At 40.6% G+C, this 18,358-nt stretch overlaps 1 protein-coding gene across 1 annotated transcript in view; it reads left to right on the forward strand.

Annotated features, from left to right (window-relative positions):
* Nucleotides 1–10,830: 10,830 nt before the first annotated feature.
* Nucleotides 10,831–18,358, forward strand: part of myo15aa (myosin XVAa) — a 190,413-nt gene continuing 182,885 nt past the window's right edge. Inside the window, exons 1-4 of the mRNA XM_073060850.1 lie at nt 10,831–10,913; nt 12,359–12,422; nt 14,381–14,490; nt 15,636–15,710. Of these exons, the coding sequence (XP_072916951.1) occupies nt 10,831–10,913; nt 12,359–12,422; nt 14,381–14,490; nt 15,636–15,710 (332 nt within the window). The remainder of the gene's footprint in view (nt 10,914–12,358; nt 12,423–14,380; nt 14,491–15,635; nt 15,711–18,358) is intronic.

Here is an 18,358-nt window from a genome sequence, read left to right on the forward strand (position 1 = left end):
AAATCAAAAGCCCACCTTAATTATATTCTTCTGCTTACACTATGTCCATAAGAGACCTTAAGCGTATAACATATCGGAGCAAAGTTAGGCCATCTAGCCCATCAAGTCTACTATACCATTTCATAATGGCTGATCCATCTTCCCTCTCAGCCCCAATATCCTACCTTCTCTCCATATCCCTTCATGCCCTGACTGATCAAGAATTTATCAAGCTCTTCCTTAAATATACCCAATGACTTGGCCTCTACAACTGATTGTGGCAACAAATTCCACAGACTCACTACTCTCTGGCTAAAGAAATTCCTCCTCATCTCTGATCTAAAAGGATACTCCTCTATTCTGAGGCTGTGTTCTTTGGTCTTAGATTTCCCTACCATAGGAATCAACTTCTCCACATCCACTCTATCAAGACCTTTCACTATTCGATAGGTTTCAATTAGGTCACCCCTCATTCTTCTGAATTCTAGTGAATACAGGCCCAGAGACATCAAACGCTCTTCATATGACAAGCCATTCAATCCTGAATCATTTTTGTGGACTCCCTTTTAACCCTTTCTAATGTCAGCACGTTCTTTCTTAGATAATGAGCCAAAAATTGCTCACAATACTCCAAGTGAGGCCTCACTAGTGCTTTGTAAAGCCTCAACATTACATCCTTGCTATTATATTTTAGTCCTCTTGAAATGAATGCTAACATTGCATTTACCTTCCTCACCACAGACTCAATCTGCAAATTAACCTTTAGGGAATCCGGCACAAGGACTCCCAAGTCCCTTTGCACCTCAGATTTTTGAAATTTTCTCTCCATTTAGAAAATAGTCTGTCCTTTTACTTCTTCTACCAAATTGCATGACCATGCACTCCCCGACACTATATTCCATCTCCCACTTCTTTGCCCATTCTCCTAATCTGTAAATCCTTCTGTAGCATCTTTACTTCCTCAAAACAACTTGCCCCTCCACCTATCTTTGTATTGTCTGCAATCCTTGCAACAAAGCCATCAATCCCGTCATCCAAGTCATTGACATATAACATAAAAAGAAGCAATCCCAACACAGATCCCTGTGGAACACCATTAGTCACTGGCAGCCAACCACAAAGGCTCCCTTTATTCCCACACTTAGCTTCCTGCTAATCAGCCACTGCTTTATCCATGCTAGAATCTTTCCTGTCATACCATGGGCTCTTAACTTGTTAAGCAGCCTCATGTGTGTCACCTTGTCAAAGTCCTTTTGAAAACCCAAGTGCACAACATCCACCGATCCTCTTTTGTCTATCCTGCTTATTATTTCTTCAAAGAATTCCAACAGATTTGTCGGGCAAGATTTTTCCTTGAGGAAACTATGCTGTCTACAGCTTACTTTATCACGAGCCTCCGAGTACCCCAAAACCACATCCTTAACAATTAACTCCAACACCTTCCCACCCACTGACATCAGATTAGCTGGCCTATAATTTCCTTTCTTCAGCCTGTCTCTCTTCTTGAAGAGTGAAATAACATTAGCAGTTTTCCAGTCTACCAGAACCACTCCAAAATCTAGTGATTCTTGAAAGATCATTACTAATGCCTCCACAATCTCTTCAGCCTCCGCTTTCAGAACCCTGAGTGTTTACCATCTAGTCCAGGAGACTTATCTACCTTCAGTATTTTCAGTTTCCCAAGAGCCTTCTCCCTAGTAAAGGCAACTTCACACACTTCTGCTCCTTGACACTCTCAAACTGCCAGCATACTACTAGTGTCTTCCCCAATGTGCATCCCCTTTCATTTCCCACACATTCATGTGCCTATCTGAACTCAGAACAGACATATCATCACTGACGTATGTTGTGAAATTTTTTGTTTTATGGCAGAAGTACATTGCAAGAAGTAAATCACAACAATAATTTAATAACTATATAAAAATAAAGAAATAATGCAAACAGAGAGCAAAATAGCAAGGTAGTGATAATGGGTTTATGGACTGTTAAGAAATCTGATGGTGGAGGGGAAGAAGCTGTTCCTAAAATGATGAGTGTGGTTCTTCAAACTCCTGTGCTTCCTCCCTGATGATCATAATAAGTAGTGGTCATGCCCTGGATGGTGAGGGTCAGTAATGATCGATGCCTTCTTAAGGTACTGATTTTTGAAGATGTTCTCAAAGGAGGAAAGCTAATGCCTGTGATGGAACTGTCCGAGTCTATAACCTTCTGCAGCTTATTTATGATCCTGTGCACGGAAGCTTCCATAACAGACTGTGACACAATTACTCAGAACATTCTCCATGTGCATCTGTAGAAATCTGTGAGTGTCTTTAGTGGCATACCCAATCTCCTCAAACTCCTATGAAGTAGAGCCACTTTTGTGTCTGATTGCATCAATATGTTGGACCTAAGGTAGATCCTCTGAGATGTTGACGCCCAAGAACTTGAAATTGCTCACCCTTTCCACTGCTGATCTCTCAATGAGGACAGAATAAGTCCCACTGACCACTACACTCTGCCTTGTATAGGCAACCTTATTCCTGATGTTCCTTGCATTAAAATACTCTTTGCTCCTACCTTTTCTTACTGGTTATGGCATCTGCCTCCTTTCCAATGCTTCCACTTTCTGACCTGATGCTCTCGTTCCCATCCCCCTGGTTAGCTCTAGCAAACCTCCCAGCCAGGATATTGGTTCCCTGTCAGTTGAGGGGAAACCTGTCCCTCTTTTACAGGTTACCCCACCCCAGAAGGGTTTCTAATGATCCAAGAACCTGAAACTCTACATCCTGCACTAGTTCCTCAGCTGCCCATTCATCTGTTCTGTCTTTCTGAATAGCATGTGGCACCAGGAGTAATCCAAGGTCCTGCTTTTCAGCCTCTTTCTTAACTCTGTAGACTCAGTACACGAGATCTCTTCCCCCTTTCTACCTGTTGTGTCCCATGACCTCTGGCTGCTCACCTTCCCCCGTAAGAATGTTCTGTGGCCATTCTGGCACCCAGGAGGCAACACACCATTCTAGCATCTTTTTCGTGGCCACTGAATATCCTGCCTGTCCCCCTAAGATCATTATTGCTCTGCCTGACTTAACCCTTCCCTGCTGATCATCAGAGCCAGCCATAGTGTCACCTTGATGGGTAATCCACAGAGCAGTATCCAAAAGGGTATAATTGCTGCTGCAAGGAATGGCCACAGGAGAGCCCTTCACTGTCAGCCTCTTTCCCATACCTCTGCCGTACTGTCAGCCTCATACTGTACCTCTCCCACACTGTCAGCCTCTTTCCCATACCTCTGCCGTACTGTCAGCCTCATACTGTACCTCTCCCACACTGTCAGCCTCTTTCCCATACCTCTGCCGGTGGTCACCTGAACGACTGCAGCCTGCACCTTGGGTGTAACCACCTCACTAAAACTCTAGTCTATGATGCTCTCAGCATCCCAGAACATCCGAAGTACATCCAGCTCCAGTTCCTGCACACGGTCAAGAGCTGCAGCTGGGCGCACTTCCTGGAGGTGAGTCATCAGGGGCACCGGCAGTCTTCCTAGTCACACATTCACACCCTGCAGCAGGAACATTCCACTACCCTTACTGACAGCCCCACTTTAATAGGAATAATAACTCTAAGGATATGTGGAAGAATACTATAAATGTTATTGAAACCTGCAAGCGTGCCAGCTCAGAATTCCTGGTTAGAGGTTTTGCAAAGGAGAGAAATGAGTGAAAAAACAAGGTGTGGTAACATTGATTACTAAAGTTAATGCTATGAATAGCCCAAAGTCAAAGTAAAATTTATTATCAGAGTACATACATGTCACCACATACAACACTGAGATTCTTTTTCCTGCGGGCATACTTAGCAAATCTAATGCCCTTCCCTTGGACAACATCGGTGGCGTGGAGAGGGGAGACTTGCAGCTTGGGCAACTTGCAGTCTTCCATAAAAAAAACCCTGCCCAGGCTCGCGCCCTGAAAACTTTCCAAGGCGCAAATCCACGGTCTGTCGAGACTAACGGAGCCCTACTCACACTTAGCAAATCTAGAGAACAGTAACTGTAAGCAGGATCATTGAAGAGCAAACTGTGCAAATGCAAATACAAATAAATAGCAATAAATAACAAGAGCATGAAATAATGAGATAAAGAATCCTTAAAGTGAGGCCACCGCTTAAATGGAAGATTTACTAGTGAGTCACAGCCTATCCTTAGAGAAGTGTTTGAATATCTGGGTGGTGGAAATACAATGCATTTCAATACAAGAGCTGGTGTTGGTTGGACAGGAAGGTGCTTTGACATGTGCAGAGGGTGTTGGTGGCATTGGAAGAGTGAACTAGAGCTCAGCGAATGAAATTTTATGTGAAATTGAATGTGTTGGAAACTGAGAGCTTTTCAGCTGTGGGGTGGGGAAACCATAACTGAGGAAATTGAAGATATCTTGGAAGAACCAGTGTCATCAAACAACAGAGCAAGGGGAACTGGTAGAATTTGATATGACCTTACAGGAAACAAGATGAGAAGAAGTGTAGGCATTAGGTGTGGAAATATTTGGGCTTTTAATGGATTTTAGTCATTAAGCTGCTCCCTGTGGATAAAGATATTGAGAAAGTCAGCAAAGGTGATAGAACAGTCAAGTTCAGATTGAGAACTGAAAATCTGTTAATTACATCATCATTTTAACAAGAAAAAATGAGGGATGAAATCTGAACAGAATCAAAACAATTTCTATGTAATGCACACAAAATGCTGGAAAAACTCAGCAGGTCAGGAGCATCCATGGAAATGAACAGTCAACGTCTCAGGCCAAGATCTTTCTTCAGGACTATACATGTCATATTCTATATATACCTGTATATAGAATATAGAAGTGCTATATATCCCATAACGTGACATGTAAAGCATAAGACACGTAGGGAGCTGAGGTATAATGGACATGAGTAGTAAGAAACTGACTGAAAGGATAAAAAATTGAGTTAGACAAGAAGAAGTATGTGCTATGGAACAAGAACAGGCTGAAACTGTTGACCTCCAAGGACACCATGTACTTGTGGATCCTAGGAAAGAGGTAAAAACAGGCTCCATGTGCTAGGGGTTCTACGTGCTTGGAGGTTTTAGAGAGAGACCTCCAGAGAAAGTGAAGTCTGTAACTGTCCAGTAATGAGATCATGGTCCAGAGGGAGTTACAAGGAGGTGTTAAAGAGCTAATATTCAACCTCTGCTCATAAAAGAAAACAAACATGACCCTTGACAGCAGGTAGAAGAACGGTGATGGAGCTGGTTATCAGTGAGTGGAGCACATCAAGTTCAGAGAAGGACAGGTTGGAGTGAGCAAAGGCAGTGCAAAGATGGAGAAGTTCAATGTCACGTGAATAGTTGACAAAGAATCCATCTGGAGAGGGTGAGGGGTAGTGGAAAAGGTTCCGCTGGACAGACAACCTTGGCGATGGGAGTCACTTCCCATGACTTGGGGCAATGGCTTTAGTCAAAAGATATGGGCACAGAAGTAAAGGTAGCAGGAAGAGAGATCAACATAATGTCACAAAATGACTGAGTTGAGAACGCAGGAGGATAAAACCGAGGACTGAATGTTCAAGATCAGAGAGGTGAACATTGGATGAGACAATGGAAACATGACCAAAGGTAAGACTAGGGTTGGAGATTGGGTAAGAGTAAAGTGATGAGAGTATAAAGAAAAGGAGATGTTTTAGAATCAGGGCAAGTTTGCTATCTTTGATGCCTAAAAGGAATGGAAAACTGATTGTGACTATCTACCTGAATTGAACACTCACTCCCTCAAAATCAAAGATGAAGCACAAATCCTTTTGAATTCAGAAGAATAAAAAGTGATCTCATTGAAACACATTTTGACAAGAGATTCTAGGAAAGCCTGAAGGGTTTACTTACAAGAGAAAAATCTGCAGATGCTGGAAATCAAAGCGACAGACACAAAGTGCTGGAGGAACTCAATGTTTCAGTCCGTGACCCTTCATCAGGACTCCTGATTAAGGGTTTTGACCTGAAACATTGATGTTTATTTTTTTCCATAGATGCTGCCTGGCCTGCTGAGTTCTCTGTGTGTTGTAAGAGTTTACTTAGCTTGGTCCAGTATGAGGATATCAATGACGATTCCATTCACTGGCCCTCCGCTGAAAATGTCAGTGCTTCCAATGTAAAAGAATGTCTTAGGTCTCCTTTCTGAAACTGGTTTTAGGGGTGGAGTTGTTTCCTCAGTCCCCATATGGAATTGTAGAGGGGCAGTTGACTGGAGATGATTAAGTTGCGGTGGAGATGAAGGGGAATAGTTGGGGCTGGAGAGAAATCCGTGCATTAAGAGTGAGGGTCCCTAGGATGAAGGTAAATCAGCCATTTATCTGGGGGATATCCCAGTGCATTATAATGAAGGAAACACCATGTTGTTCAGGGAGTGCTGTCAGGGCAATATGATCCAATTACTCTGCAATACTCCAAAAGAAATGATGCATGGAGAATGGATAAACTGTGCAAGTGTGACTGTCTCCATAAGCTCTCAGAGTGGCAAAATAATGAATTATGAATTATTATCTTGTTTCAGTCCAAAACAAAAGTTGACTTTCAATTTCAAAACACTGGAAATTATAGAAATAATTTCTAAGCATCACATTTTTTGAGATTTATTATAGTGGGTTTTGATCTTATAAGTACTGTACCTCTTATATGGTATACATTCACTTAATTATGCACCATTCAAATTAAACACAACTAGTTTTATACCTACCCACTGTATACACTCACCTGAATGCTGACTATTCACCCAGTGGTATTGAGAATAATGGATTAAACAAAGGGTCGATAAACATCCTAAACTAAGGCAGCACTCAATCAAAGTCCATTCATCTCTATCTGAGGTGTATGCAGGGTCTAACTGGTGTTTGCCCTGAATGCAAAATAACTCCCCCTGAACATCCTGGCAAGAGATGAGTCACTAACAATTGACTTTGATTCAGTTGGTCAGATTTTTAAGTCTGCAGAATAAGTAATTTTTAATTTGCAACTGAAAAGAGATGGTTACTCCAGAGCTGGAGGTTTAGGAGTTCTGAAAAGTTCATTGTCAGAATGCAAGTCAACAAAGTGAAAACATTAACAATAGACCAGGAGCTTTAATTAAAATGTAACAAGGCATGTTTTTGAACTATTGTTTCTATCACAGTTATATGAGACTCCCAATCCAGCGATCAGGCATTTTATATGGTGTACTTTTACCTGATGATCAGAGTGAGCTTCAAATTAAATGTTCAGAATTAGATTGTACTTCTAGAGTAGGAAGTGACAGGGAGGGATCTGTTTCTAGACTGACCTGTCACTACAACTTGATACAGATTCAGAGGCAGTGTTCCGGTTAATTCATGCTGCCTCCAGCCAAGTGTTTCCAGAAGGCAGTTTACTGAGAAACTTCACTCACTCCTGCTCCTCTGTCTTTCCGGTTAGACTGATTGTCACTCAGCATTTAAAATTAATTGTGAGCAGCGATCAATTCTTTAGTTGTCTTCTTGGAGACGGGGAGTTCTTGCTAATAAATTAGATACCTCATTAGTTGATGATGTTTTTTTCTGAATGATGGATGCTTCATGAATTCACAATCTGGTTCACATTAATCCACATTTATTTTCTCCACATGAATCTCCTGTTCAGGACACTGTATTATATGAACTCCCCGCTATTTCACACACACTGTTATTAAATTCCTCTCTCTCTCTCACACATACATACATTGTAAGAATATTTAAGACATAAAATTATGAACAGTGTAGGTTATTCAGCCCCTTGATTCAACAAAACCATATTTGATCATCTACTTCAATATTATTTTCCTTCCTTATCCCCACATTCTTTGATCCCCCTAATATCCAAAACTCTGTCAATCTGTCAATGACTGACCATCCACAGTCCTACAAGGTAGAGAATTCCAAAGATTCATTGAAGGAATTTCTCCTCATTGCAGTCCTAAGTTGCCTACCTCTTGCTTTAAGGTTGTGCCTCTAATTCTAGATGTCCACCTCATTAAACTCTGTCAGAATGTTGCACGTTCCATTGAGGTTACCTCACATTCTTCAAAAGTCTAAAGGACAGAGGCCTTAACTATTCAATCGCTTCTCATATGTCAGACCTGCTGTCCCCAGAATTAGTTGGGAGAATCATCAGTACACTTCCTTTACAGCAAGTATTACCTTTTTTTAGGTAAGCAGCCTAAATTTGCACACAATGCTGCAAGTGTGGTCTTGCCAAGACCCTACATCCTACAAAAATTATACAAAAAGTAGTGGATATCACTCTGTCCATCACGGGTAAAGCCCTTGCCATCACCGAGCACATCTACATGGACCTACACCACCAGGTTTATGAACAGTTATTAACCCTCAACCATCAAGCTCTTGAACAAGAGGCAATAACTTCACTCAACTTCACTTGCCCCATCGCTGAACTGTTCCCACAACCAATGGACTCACTTTCAAGGACTCTTCATCTCATGTTCTCGATACTTATTGCTTACTTATTTCTTATTATATTTTATTTATTTTTGTATTTGCAGTTTGTTGTCTTTTGCGCATTGGGTGTTTATCCATCCTGTTGGGTGCAGTCTTTCATTGATTCTATTGTGTTTCTTACATCTACAGCATAGACCTGCAAGAAAATTAATCTCAGTATTATATATGGTGACATATATGTATTTTGATAATAAATTTATTTTGAACTTTTAAACTGCATAATTGCAGTAAAGAATCTTTATTCCCATATTCCTTAATTCTTATTTCTTTTACTTCTTTATTTGCTCTGGCCCCTTAGTTGTCAAGTATTTCTAGAAGATATTTTTGTGACCTTTTCAGTGAAAGCAGGCAAAAAGTATTTGTTGAAGTCCTCTGCTAATTTCTTATTCATTATAAATTTTCCAATTTGGAGTCTTTTTTAACATACCTATACCTATAGCAGCTCTTACAGACTATTTTCATATTTCTGTTTCTTACTCTAACTTTCCCCTTTCTTTATCAGTTTTGGACATTTTGATGAATTCTAAAACAAACACAGTCACTGGGCATTTTTGCTAGGACATTTATGAACTTTTCTTGAGATAAATCTTTAATTTCTCTTGTACATCATGGTCAGATCATTTTATCCATTGTGTATTTGTGTCTCAAAGAAATGTATACAGTACATGTTGCAAATTATATGTTGTAACCCATTCAAGCCTATGCTCAACTGTTCCATCCAACTCTCTAACCACAGATACAAACCATACACCATAACCCTCCTCTCTCAATAGGATGGGGACGGAATGGTAAAGTTTGGTGAGGTGATGACAAGAATATACAGGGGAGTAGAGGGGATTGTAGATTTGTTAAGGAAAAATTGATCGTTCAAAGATTGAAGTAAAATTTATTACCAGAGTACATACATGTCACCATTTACAATCCTGAGATTCTTTTTCCTACAGGCATACTCAGCAAATCTATAGAACAGTAGCTGTAAACAGGATCAACGAAAGAGCAAGAGCATAGGAGACAACAAACTGTGCAAATACAAATATAAATAAATAGCAGTAAATAACGAGAGCCTGAAATAACAAGATAAAGAGACCCTAAAGTGAGATCATTGCTTGTGGGAACATCTCAATAGATGAGTGTAGTTATCCACTTTTGTTCAAGAGCCTGATGGTGTAGCAACTGTTCCTGAACCTAGTGGTGTGGATCTTCTACCTGATGGCAACAGAGAGAAAAGAGCATGGCCTGGGTTGTGAAGACCTTTGTTCATTGATGCTTTTCTACAACAGCATTGCATCTAGATGTGCTCAAAGGTTGAGAGGGCTTTACATTTGATGTTCAAAGATACCTTTTGTAGGATTTTCTACTCAAAGGCATTGGTGCTCCCACACCAGGCCATAATGCAGCCAGTTAGCACACTTTTCACCACACATCTATAGAAGTTTGTCAAGGTTTTTGATGTCATGCAGAATCTCTGCAGACTCCTAAGGAAGTAGAGGTACTGTTGTGCTTTCTTTGCAATTACATTTATGTGATGGGTCCAGGTCAAGTCCTCTGAGATAGTCACTCCCAGGAATTTAAAGTGACTGACCCGCTCCACCTTTAATCCTCTGATGAGTACTGACTCACAGACCTCTGGTTTCCCTATCCAAAAGTCTACAATCAGTTCCTTGGTCTTATTGACAGTGAGTGAGAGGTTGTTGTTTTGACCCCACTCAGCCAAACTTCATTCTCCCTTCTGTATGCTAATTCATCACCTCCTTTGATATGGCCCACAACAGTAGTGTCATCAATGAAGTTGAATATGGTATTGGAGCTATATTTAGCCACAGAGTCATAAGTGTAAAGCAAGTAGAGCAGGTAGTTAAATCCTGTGGTGTACCTGTGCTGATGGAGATTGTGAAGGAGGTATTTTTGCCAATCTAAACTGACTGGGGTCTGCAAGTGAGGAAATCCAGGATCCAATTGCACAAGGGGGTATTGAGGTCAAGGTCTTGCAGGTTACTGATTAGTTTTGAGGGGACAATGGTATTAAATGCTGAACTCATTGGAGAGAATATTAAGGGGGGAAAGGCGAGTGGTTTGGAAGTTGGGGAAGAGTAAACGAGATGTGGAGAAAGGTGAAAGATCTGGAGGAAAAGAGAAAAATGAAGAAACCGTTTAGCAGTGATCAGAGAGATTGGGTTGGGGGATTAGAAATAGGAGAGGGGTGAGAAAGAAGACACATTGGATATGGATGGAAGAGAGAGAGCTTGGTTTAAGGGTGTAGTTGTATCTAGTTTGTAGAACAAGCTTCTCTTGATTTACTGTATCACAGCAAGGGGATTAATTGCCTCTCCTGTTGTGGTTTGCACCTGTTTCCAGATGTACTCCCTTGGTGCTCAGCCCCTGGTGCAGTTTCGGAAGCATCTGGAAGAAGATGGAGTGGATGACATGACTCAGCTGGAGTAAGTTCATCTAAATTCAGCTCCTTACTCTACAGTGTGGTGGACATTTACTCATTTAATAAACATTTCCTAGGTCTTCAAACTCACAACTTTTCATTCTTCTATTCCTCCAACCTGCACTACACTAATTACTAGGTATTAGCACTTAGTTGCTTCACATAGCCACTTCGCTTACTGTTGTTAAACACACTGGTAGTCCTGCAGGATTTTTTTAAAAACTAGCTTTCTTAGCTTAAGCTATTAAAACTAAGACAGTTCAGCTTACTGCAGGAAGGAAAGAAATTTTAAAACTTTCCTTTTTTCCATAGATGCTGCCTGGCCTGCTGAGTTCCTCCAGCATTTTGTGTGTGTAAATTGGAACCATTTGGCCTTTATTGCCCAGTTACTGATTAGTTCTTTTCAAATCTTTTTATTATTATTATTATTATCCAAAATACAAGAGTACATCAAAGTAAGTAACACTTACAATGTCTCAAAAGAGAAAAAAATTAGTTCTGATAAAGTTTTGTGTTCCTAGGTTTTAGCTGAGACTGAATTTGGTGTTGTTACATCGTGATTAATTAGTTCCAATGCAATCCGAAGAACCAGCAAACTGAAATACTTACAAACTTATGAGTTTTTACATATATTGTCAGGGAGGAATATGAATATTTATGTATATTGTCAAGGAGGACCTTGGATTTAAGAGCTCAACAGTGAAATGTTCAGACTCCTGTCTAGGTACCATATCCGATGCGGACGTTGGTGACCATGGTTTTCCATACAGATCTATCCCTTGTTCTTGGGATGACTTCCATTTCCTCGATGTGCAGCCACCTGGCTAGGCTTTTGATGTACATAAGCGGAGGTCTTCCTCTGGGTTTGCTCCCCTCGATCTTTCCAGAGAGTGTGAGTTTTTCTAGTTCACCTTTCCGCATGATGTGTCCTAGGAGTCTGAGTTGTCTTTCTCTTATTGTTGTTATGAGTGATCTAACTGCTTGGGCTCTTCTGAGAACTTCTTCATTTGATGTGTGTGTAGTCCATGATATTCTTAACATTCTCCTGTAGAACCATAATTCAGCTGCTTCTAGTCTCTTTTCCATTGCTGACGAAATGGTCCAGCATTCACTTCCATAAGTCAGGATAGAATAAATGTAGCACTGCAGTATTCTGTTTTTAGTGCTTTTATCCAGCTGGTATAATATTTATTTGATTACATTGTTTAAAGTTTGCTGATGAGGTGGAGGAATCTCAAAAGAGAGCATCAACACAATCCTAATATTGCAGTCCATAATAATTTGACTGACATGCAGATTGCTGAATAATTCGCAGAAAGGCATTTATGCTGTACACAAGCTATTGGATGGAACGTGAATAGGCATTTACACATTGTGGCACAAGAGCTATAAGAGAATGCCTTTGCAATGTAGTTATTAAAGATCATTGCGATAATTCTATCCTTTCAGAGACCTGCATGATGGTGCAGTGTTGTACAATTTAAAGAAGAGGTTTGAAAAGAAAATGATATACGTGAGTACTGTAATGTCTATTCTGTGTTTGTGAAGTTAAAAGGAGCTAAACAACTTATATTTGTAGATCAGGCATAACCAGTGAATGAGGTAGTTATGATGACTCCCAGCATTGATTTAACATATTCTCAACATTCTTCAAAACTCTGACTGGTTAAAATAAAGAGGAAACGTTCAGGATAGTCTTAAGAAACTTGAGGCCAAATATCAGGAGCACAGAAAAGGTGAAGCAGGGTGAGAAGTGCACCACTTTACAATCAATCTGTCCACTGGTCACCCCTATCTGTGGAAGGATGCGTTGTTCCCACATTGGCCTCTTTAGTCACCTTAGGACCTCAAAATTGGAAGTAGAAGCAAGTCATCTTTGATCCTGAGTGACTACCTAAAAAGAAGGGGGTGGGGAGTAGACAAAACCAATAAGATTAATATTTATGAAGAGCAATAAGAGCATTATTATCAATAACAATGAGAAGGGCTTTCTTTGCTCAAACAGGATACCTGGGCCAGATGGAATGATTACTAGGTCTTAAAGTTGTGACATTTCAGAGAGTCTACTTAATCTCCCAGTTCTTCCTGGATATAGGAAAAGTAACAGAAGGCTGGAAAATAGCAAATGTAACGCAATTGTTCAGAAAGGGTATAAAGATATGGCCAGCAATTGCAGGAAAATCGGTTTAACTATGGTTATTGGGGTGTATTTAGAAATAACAATCAGGAAAGAAAATTAATAGCATGGAGAAGTTTGAGTTGATAAATATGAACCAACAAGAAATTGGAAAAGGTAAAATTTGATTGATCATCCTTATTTGTATTTACTTAATGAGTTAAAAAAGAGATTTGATGGAAATAATATAGTCGATCTCATATGGACAGATACATATGGCATGTGGGATTAAATAAACAGTGAAAATTGGTGAGGAATAGAGATGAGAGAGTCCTGATAATTAAGTGTTTATCCAGCTGGCGGATGGCTCCCTAGGAATCAGTACGAAACTACTGCATTTTTCCGATTTATATTAATGATTTGGCTATGAATGTGGAGGGTAGAACTTCAACATTTGGAAGTAATACAAAACATGGAAGTGTAGTAATCAGTGAGGAGGATTGTAACAGACAATAACAAAATATAGATGATAACAAAATACAGATAAACTGGCTGAATGGACGGAGCTGATAAGCAAACCTTCATGCAGAAAATGTGTGACCTGATACAGTTTGGCAGAAGGAATGAGGGAGAGACAACCGAGGCAGAATGGCACAGATCTGTAGGATGTGCAGGAACAGGAGAACCCAGCTGTATATCTACATAAAATACTGAAAGTGCCAGGCCATATTCAGAGTTTGTAGGAGCCTAGGTTTCATAATGAAGAGCAGAATTCAAAGGGAGAGGGTCTATTTTGAGCTGTTAATCCGGCACCCTTGCTTAGTCATTCATTAAACTCTCGTTAAATCAACACCCTCGTTAAATGGATGCCTGTCTACAACTCAATGACCCTTCTTTTCCATTGAGTTGTTCTGTGGATTATCTGTAACGTTAATCCAGATCCCATTCACTGCTATTCAATATCACCTCTCACAATAATTAACTCGGAGGGTCTCTAACTAAGGAGTTTTGCTCCTCCCAGTCTCCCAATCTTTTATTAACTATGATAAATTCAGGAAACTAACTATCTCTACTTACGTTGTTCCAGCTTCCTCACTTTGCCACTCAATAATTCATTTGCAAAACCAACCAGTGTTGTCACTAAGCAAATTAGTTAAGTAACTAATTTTGTACTGGGAGAACTGAAATATTTCAGTTCAAGAATGAAGAATGGAAATAATTAAGGATGTAATTCAAAGAATTAGAACAAAGATATTTGAGTAGCAGTGAATTTAGCTGCTTCTTTGTGCTTATAACTAGTAAGTCAGAGTGACCTTCATGACAAATTTATAAACAAACTTGTTTCTTTCTTACAGACATACATTGGCAGCATCCTTTTATCTGTGAATCCATATAGAATGTACAACATTTATGGAACTGACACCGTGTTGAAATATAAAGGGAAGTCATTTATGGACAACCCACCGTAAGTGTCCGCTGTAAGAAGTGGGGTACTTTCAGTTTTATGATATACACTCAGCAGCCTCTTTATTAGGTACCAGGAGTGGAACCGGCGTGGTCCTCTGCTGCTGAAGCCCGTCCACTTCAATGTTCAACGTGTTGTGCATTCAGAGGTGCTCTTCTACACTCCACTGTTGTAACACGTGGTTATCTGAGCTACTGACACCTTCCTGAAAGCTTGAGCCAGTCTGGCCATTCTCCTCTGACCTCTCTCATTGACAAGGTATTTTCACCACCAAACTACAACTCACTGGATGTTTTTTCTGTTTTTCACACCCTTCTCTGCAACCTCTAAAGACTGTACTGCGTGAAAACCCCAGGAGATCAGCCATTTCTAAACTACTCAAATCAATTTGATTTCAACGTTTAAGAGAAGTTTGGATGGCAACGTGGATGGTAGGGGTGTGGAGGAATATGGCTCCGCCACAGGTCAATGGGAGTAGGCAGTTTTAATGGTTCATCCTGGGCTAGATGGGCCAAAGGGCCTGTTTCCATGTTGTGATTTTCCTTGACTCTATGACACCTGTCTGGCACCATAATCTTTCCATGGTAAATGTCACTGAGAACATATTTCTTCCCCATTCTGATGTTTGGTCTGAATACTTGACCATGTCTGTATTGCGTTGCTGCCACGATTGGCTGATTAGATATTTGTATTAACGAGCGGGTGTTCCGGTGTACCTAATAAAGTGGCCGCAGAGTGTAGATAATGAGTGAGGACATTGTGGGAAACAGTTCAAGTGCAGAGTGTCACCAGGCCGAGGAAGGGTGGAGCTATTCGGGCTCCCCTGCTGATTTTCATTCAGAGATCAATACAGACAACTCTGTGTGTTGACACCGGGATACTATTTAGCTGGAGTTACCTCCATGGTGGCATAATTAAGCATAAAGCTTCCTGAAGTGCTATCAACACCTGAACTTTTCATATAGCTGGAAAGGGAAGAAGAAATGGAAAAGAGCAATGTGGGCAACTTTAGAATACAGTTGGTATGTTTTGACTCTGGTCAAGCCAGACCTCCAGCTGAAAATGTGTGGCTAGCAGCATCAAGACATAATAAATCTTTGTGTATACTGTATACACTATTAGAGCATCCACTCTTTCTCTTGCAGCCACCTCTTTGCCATTGCTAATGCAGCCTACTCCAAAATGGTTGATGCCAAACACAATCAATGTATTATTATCAGGTAAGTCGTTTCTCTTTGACCATCAATGTCTGACTTTATTTGAAGTGTCTCAAAATGGGGATCATTCACAAAGTAACAATGCCCCGCCCCACACTTCATATATTTTGTAGCTGGTTCTATCACATCAATCTAGAATGACAGAAACAAAATAATTACTCAGAATAGCCTACAGTTGCTACTTTACTCACTGCAAACAATGCACCTCAAGCATCTCATGCCCATTAAGCAATAATATTCAGCTGCTCAGCTGTAAGTCAATACCTCTTCAAGAGTATAAGATGTCACAGCAACAATGTACACAGTGAAGGGTCTCAACGATATAGGATGGAATAGGGGAACACAAGTAACTGGAGCAGATGGAGACCATATGCTCAACTAAATTGCTTCTTTAACCCTTTACTTTACACCTTCTTCCCTGTCCAAACCCCATGTTTCCAACATACTCAGATTAAATCAACATTTTCAGCATCTGCAAAGCTTTATTTTATTTTGTGATTACAGAGAGGAATAGACCCTTCCAGTCCTTTGAACCGCACCACTCAGCAAACCCAATTTAATCCTAACCTAATCATGGGACAATCAACAATGACCAATTCACCTACCTGGCACAGCTTTGGACTGTGGGAGGAAACCAGGGGACCTCGGGAAAGTCCACAGGGACTCCCTACAGAGTGTGCCAGGATTGAACTCTGAATTCCGGCATCTCAAGTTGTAATAGCATCGCACTAACTGCTACACTACCATGGCTTTGTTTCTGCAGATTTATATTTCAAGTTCCATTCCTAATTCTTTTTCTTTCCATCCTCTGTTCTCCCTGTTATACCTCTTCCAGGCGGATCATTGGGAATTATCAAGCTTTCTGCCCCCTCTGTCAGCTGGCAGAACACTATCTGTGTCATTTAGTTTCCTCCACATCTCAGATCTTCTCTTTGTTCTCTCCATTGTTTTGTATCTTTGAATCTAAGTTTCATATCTGAAACCCTAACGTGCTCTCTTTTCTCACAGGTGCTGCTTGCATGTCACATTTCCAGCATCTAAGCATGTCTTTACATTGAGCATAGAATAGAGAACAATACAGTGCAGGAACAGTCCCTTTGGCTCATGATATTGTGCCAAACTTATTAAATTAGTAATCAAAAGCCCAGCTAAACTAATCCCTTCTGCCTGCACAATGTCTATGTCCTTCCATTTCCTGCACATCCATGTACCTATCTTGGAGCATCTTGAACACCTCCAACATATTTGCCTCTGCTACTGATCCAGGCATTTATCACTCTGTGTGCAAAAAAACAATTGTCTCACACATCTCCCTCTCACCTTAAATACATGGCCTTTGGTATTGGACATTTCAACCTTGGGGAAAATATGCTGACTATCTACTCAATTAATGCTTTGAATAATCTTATAAAGTTCTGTCAGATCTCCCCTCAGCATCCTCTGCTCCAGAGAAAACAACCCATGTTTGTCCAACCTCTCTTTGTAGCACATGCCCTCTAATCCAGGCAACGTTCTAGTAAACCCATCTCCAAAGCCTTGACATCCGTGGTATAATGGGGCAACCAGAATTGAATGTAGCACTGCAGAAGTGGCCTAACTAGGGTTTTATAAAGCTGCAGCATAACTTCCCAACTCTTGAACTTAGTTCCTCAACTAATAGAAGCAAACATGCCATTTGGCTTCTTCACCACACCATCAACCTGTGTCACTACTTTCAGGGATCCCAAGATCCCTCTGCTCATCAACACTACCAAGGGTCTTGCCATTAATAGAGTGCTATCTCTTTACATTTGATCTGGCAAAGTCCAACACTACACATTTGGCCAGGTTGATCTCCTGTTCCATTTATCCACAATATGCATTTGCTGTATGTCCCAGCGTATCATTTGTCAGTTATCTATACTACCCATAGCACCATAGACCTTCATATCATCTGTAAACCCACCCCATCTACACTTTCATCATTTAGAAATATCACAAATAGTAGATGTCCCAGTACAGATCCCTGTGGAATACCACAAGTCACCGACCTCTAGCCAGAATAAGTCCCATTGACCACTACACTCTTTGTCTTCTATAGACAAGGCAATTCTGAATCCAAAATGGCCAATTTACTATGAATCCTATGCATCTTTATCTTCTGGATGAACCTCCCATGAGTTACCTTGTCAACCACCTTACTCAAATCCATGTGGACCACATCCACACCTCTACCTTCATCACCACCTTGAAAAACCCAGACAAGCTGACAGGATGCAACTTTCCTAGCACAGTCATACTGACTGTCACTAATTAGGCCATAGTTTTCAGAATGCTCATAAATCCCATCCCTAAGAACCCTCTCCTGTAAATTCCACTTTACTTTCTATCTTTATTTGTAACAAGTGCTTCATGGTACTTAATCAAAGAGACCAAAGCCCATGTGATCATCAAACTCTTCAGATTCCAGTTAAATCACGTTCTTGACGCCAAGCACATGTTCTCCCCTTTATCCTTGTGCGGACCCACCTGCTCTCTAAGCACCCTCTTGCTCTTGATTTATGTGTAAAATGCCTTGGAATTGTCCTACTTGCCAAGGACTTTTCACGGCCCCTCCTGGCTCTCCTAATTCCCTTCTTGAGTTCTTTTCTGGTTTCTTTGTAATCCTCAAG

The sequence above is a fragment of the Hemitrygon akajei genome, chromosome 11 (genome assembly GCF_048418815.1).
Source record: "Hemitrygon akajei chromosome 11, sHemAka1.3, whole genome shotgun sequence".
NCBI lineage: Eukaryota > Metazoa > Chordata > Chondrichthyes > Myliobatiformes > Dasyatidae > Hemitrygon > Hemitrygon akajei.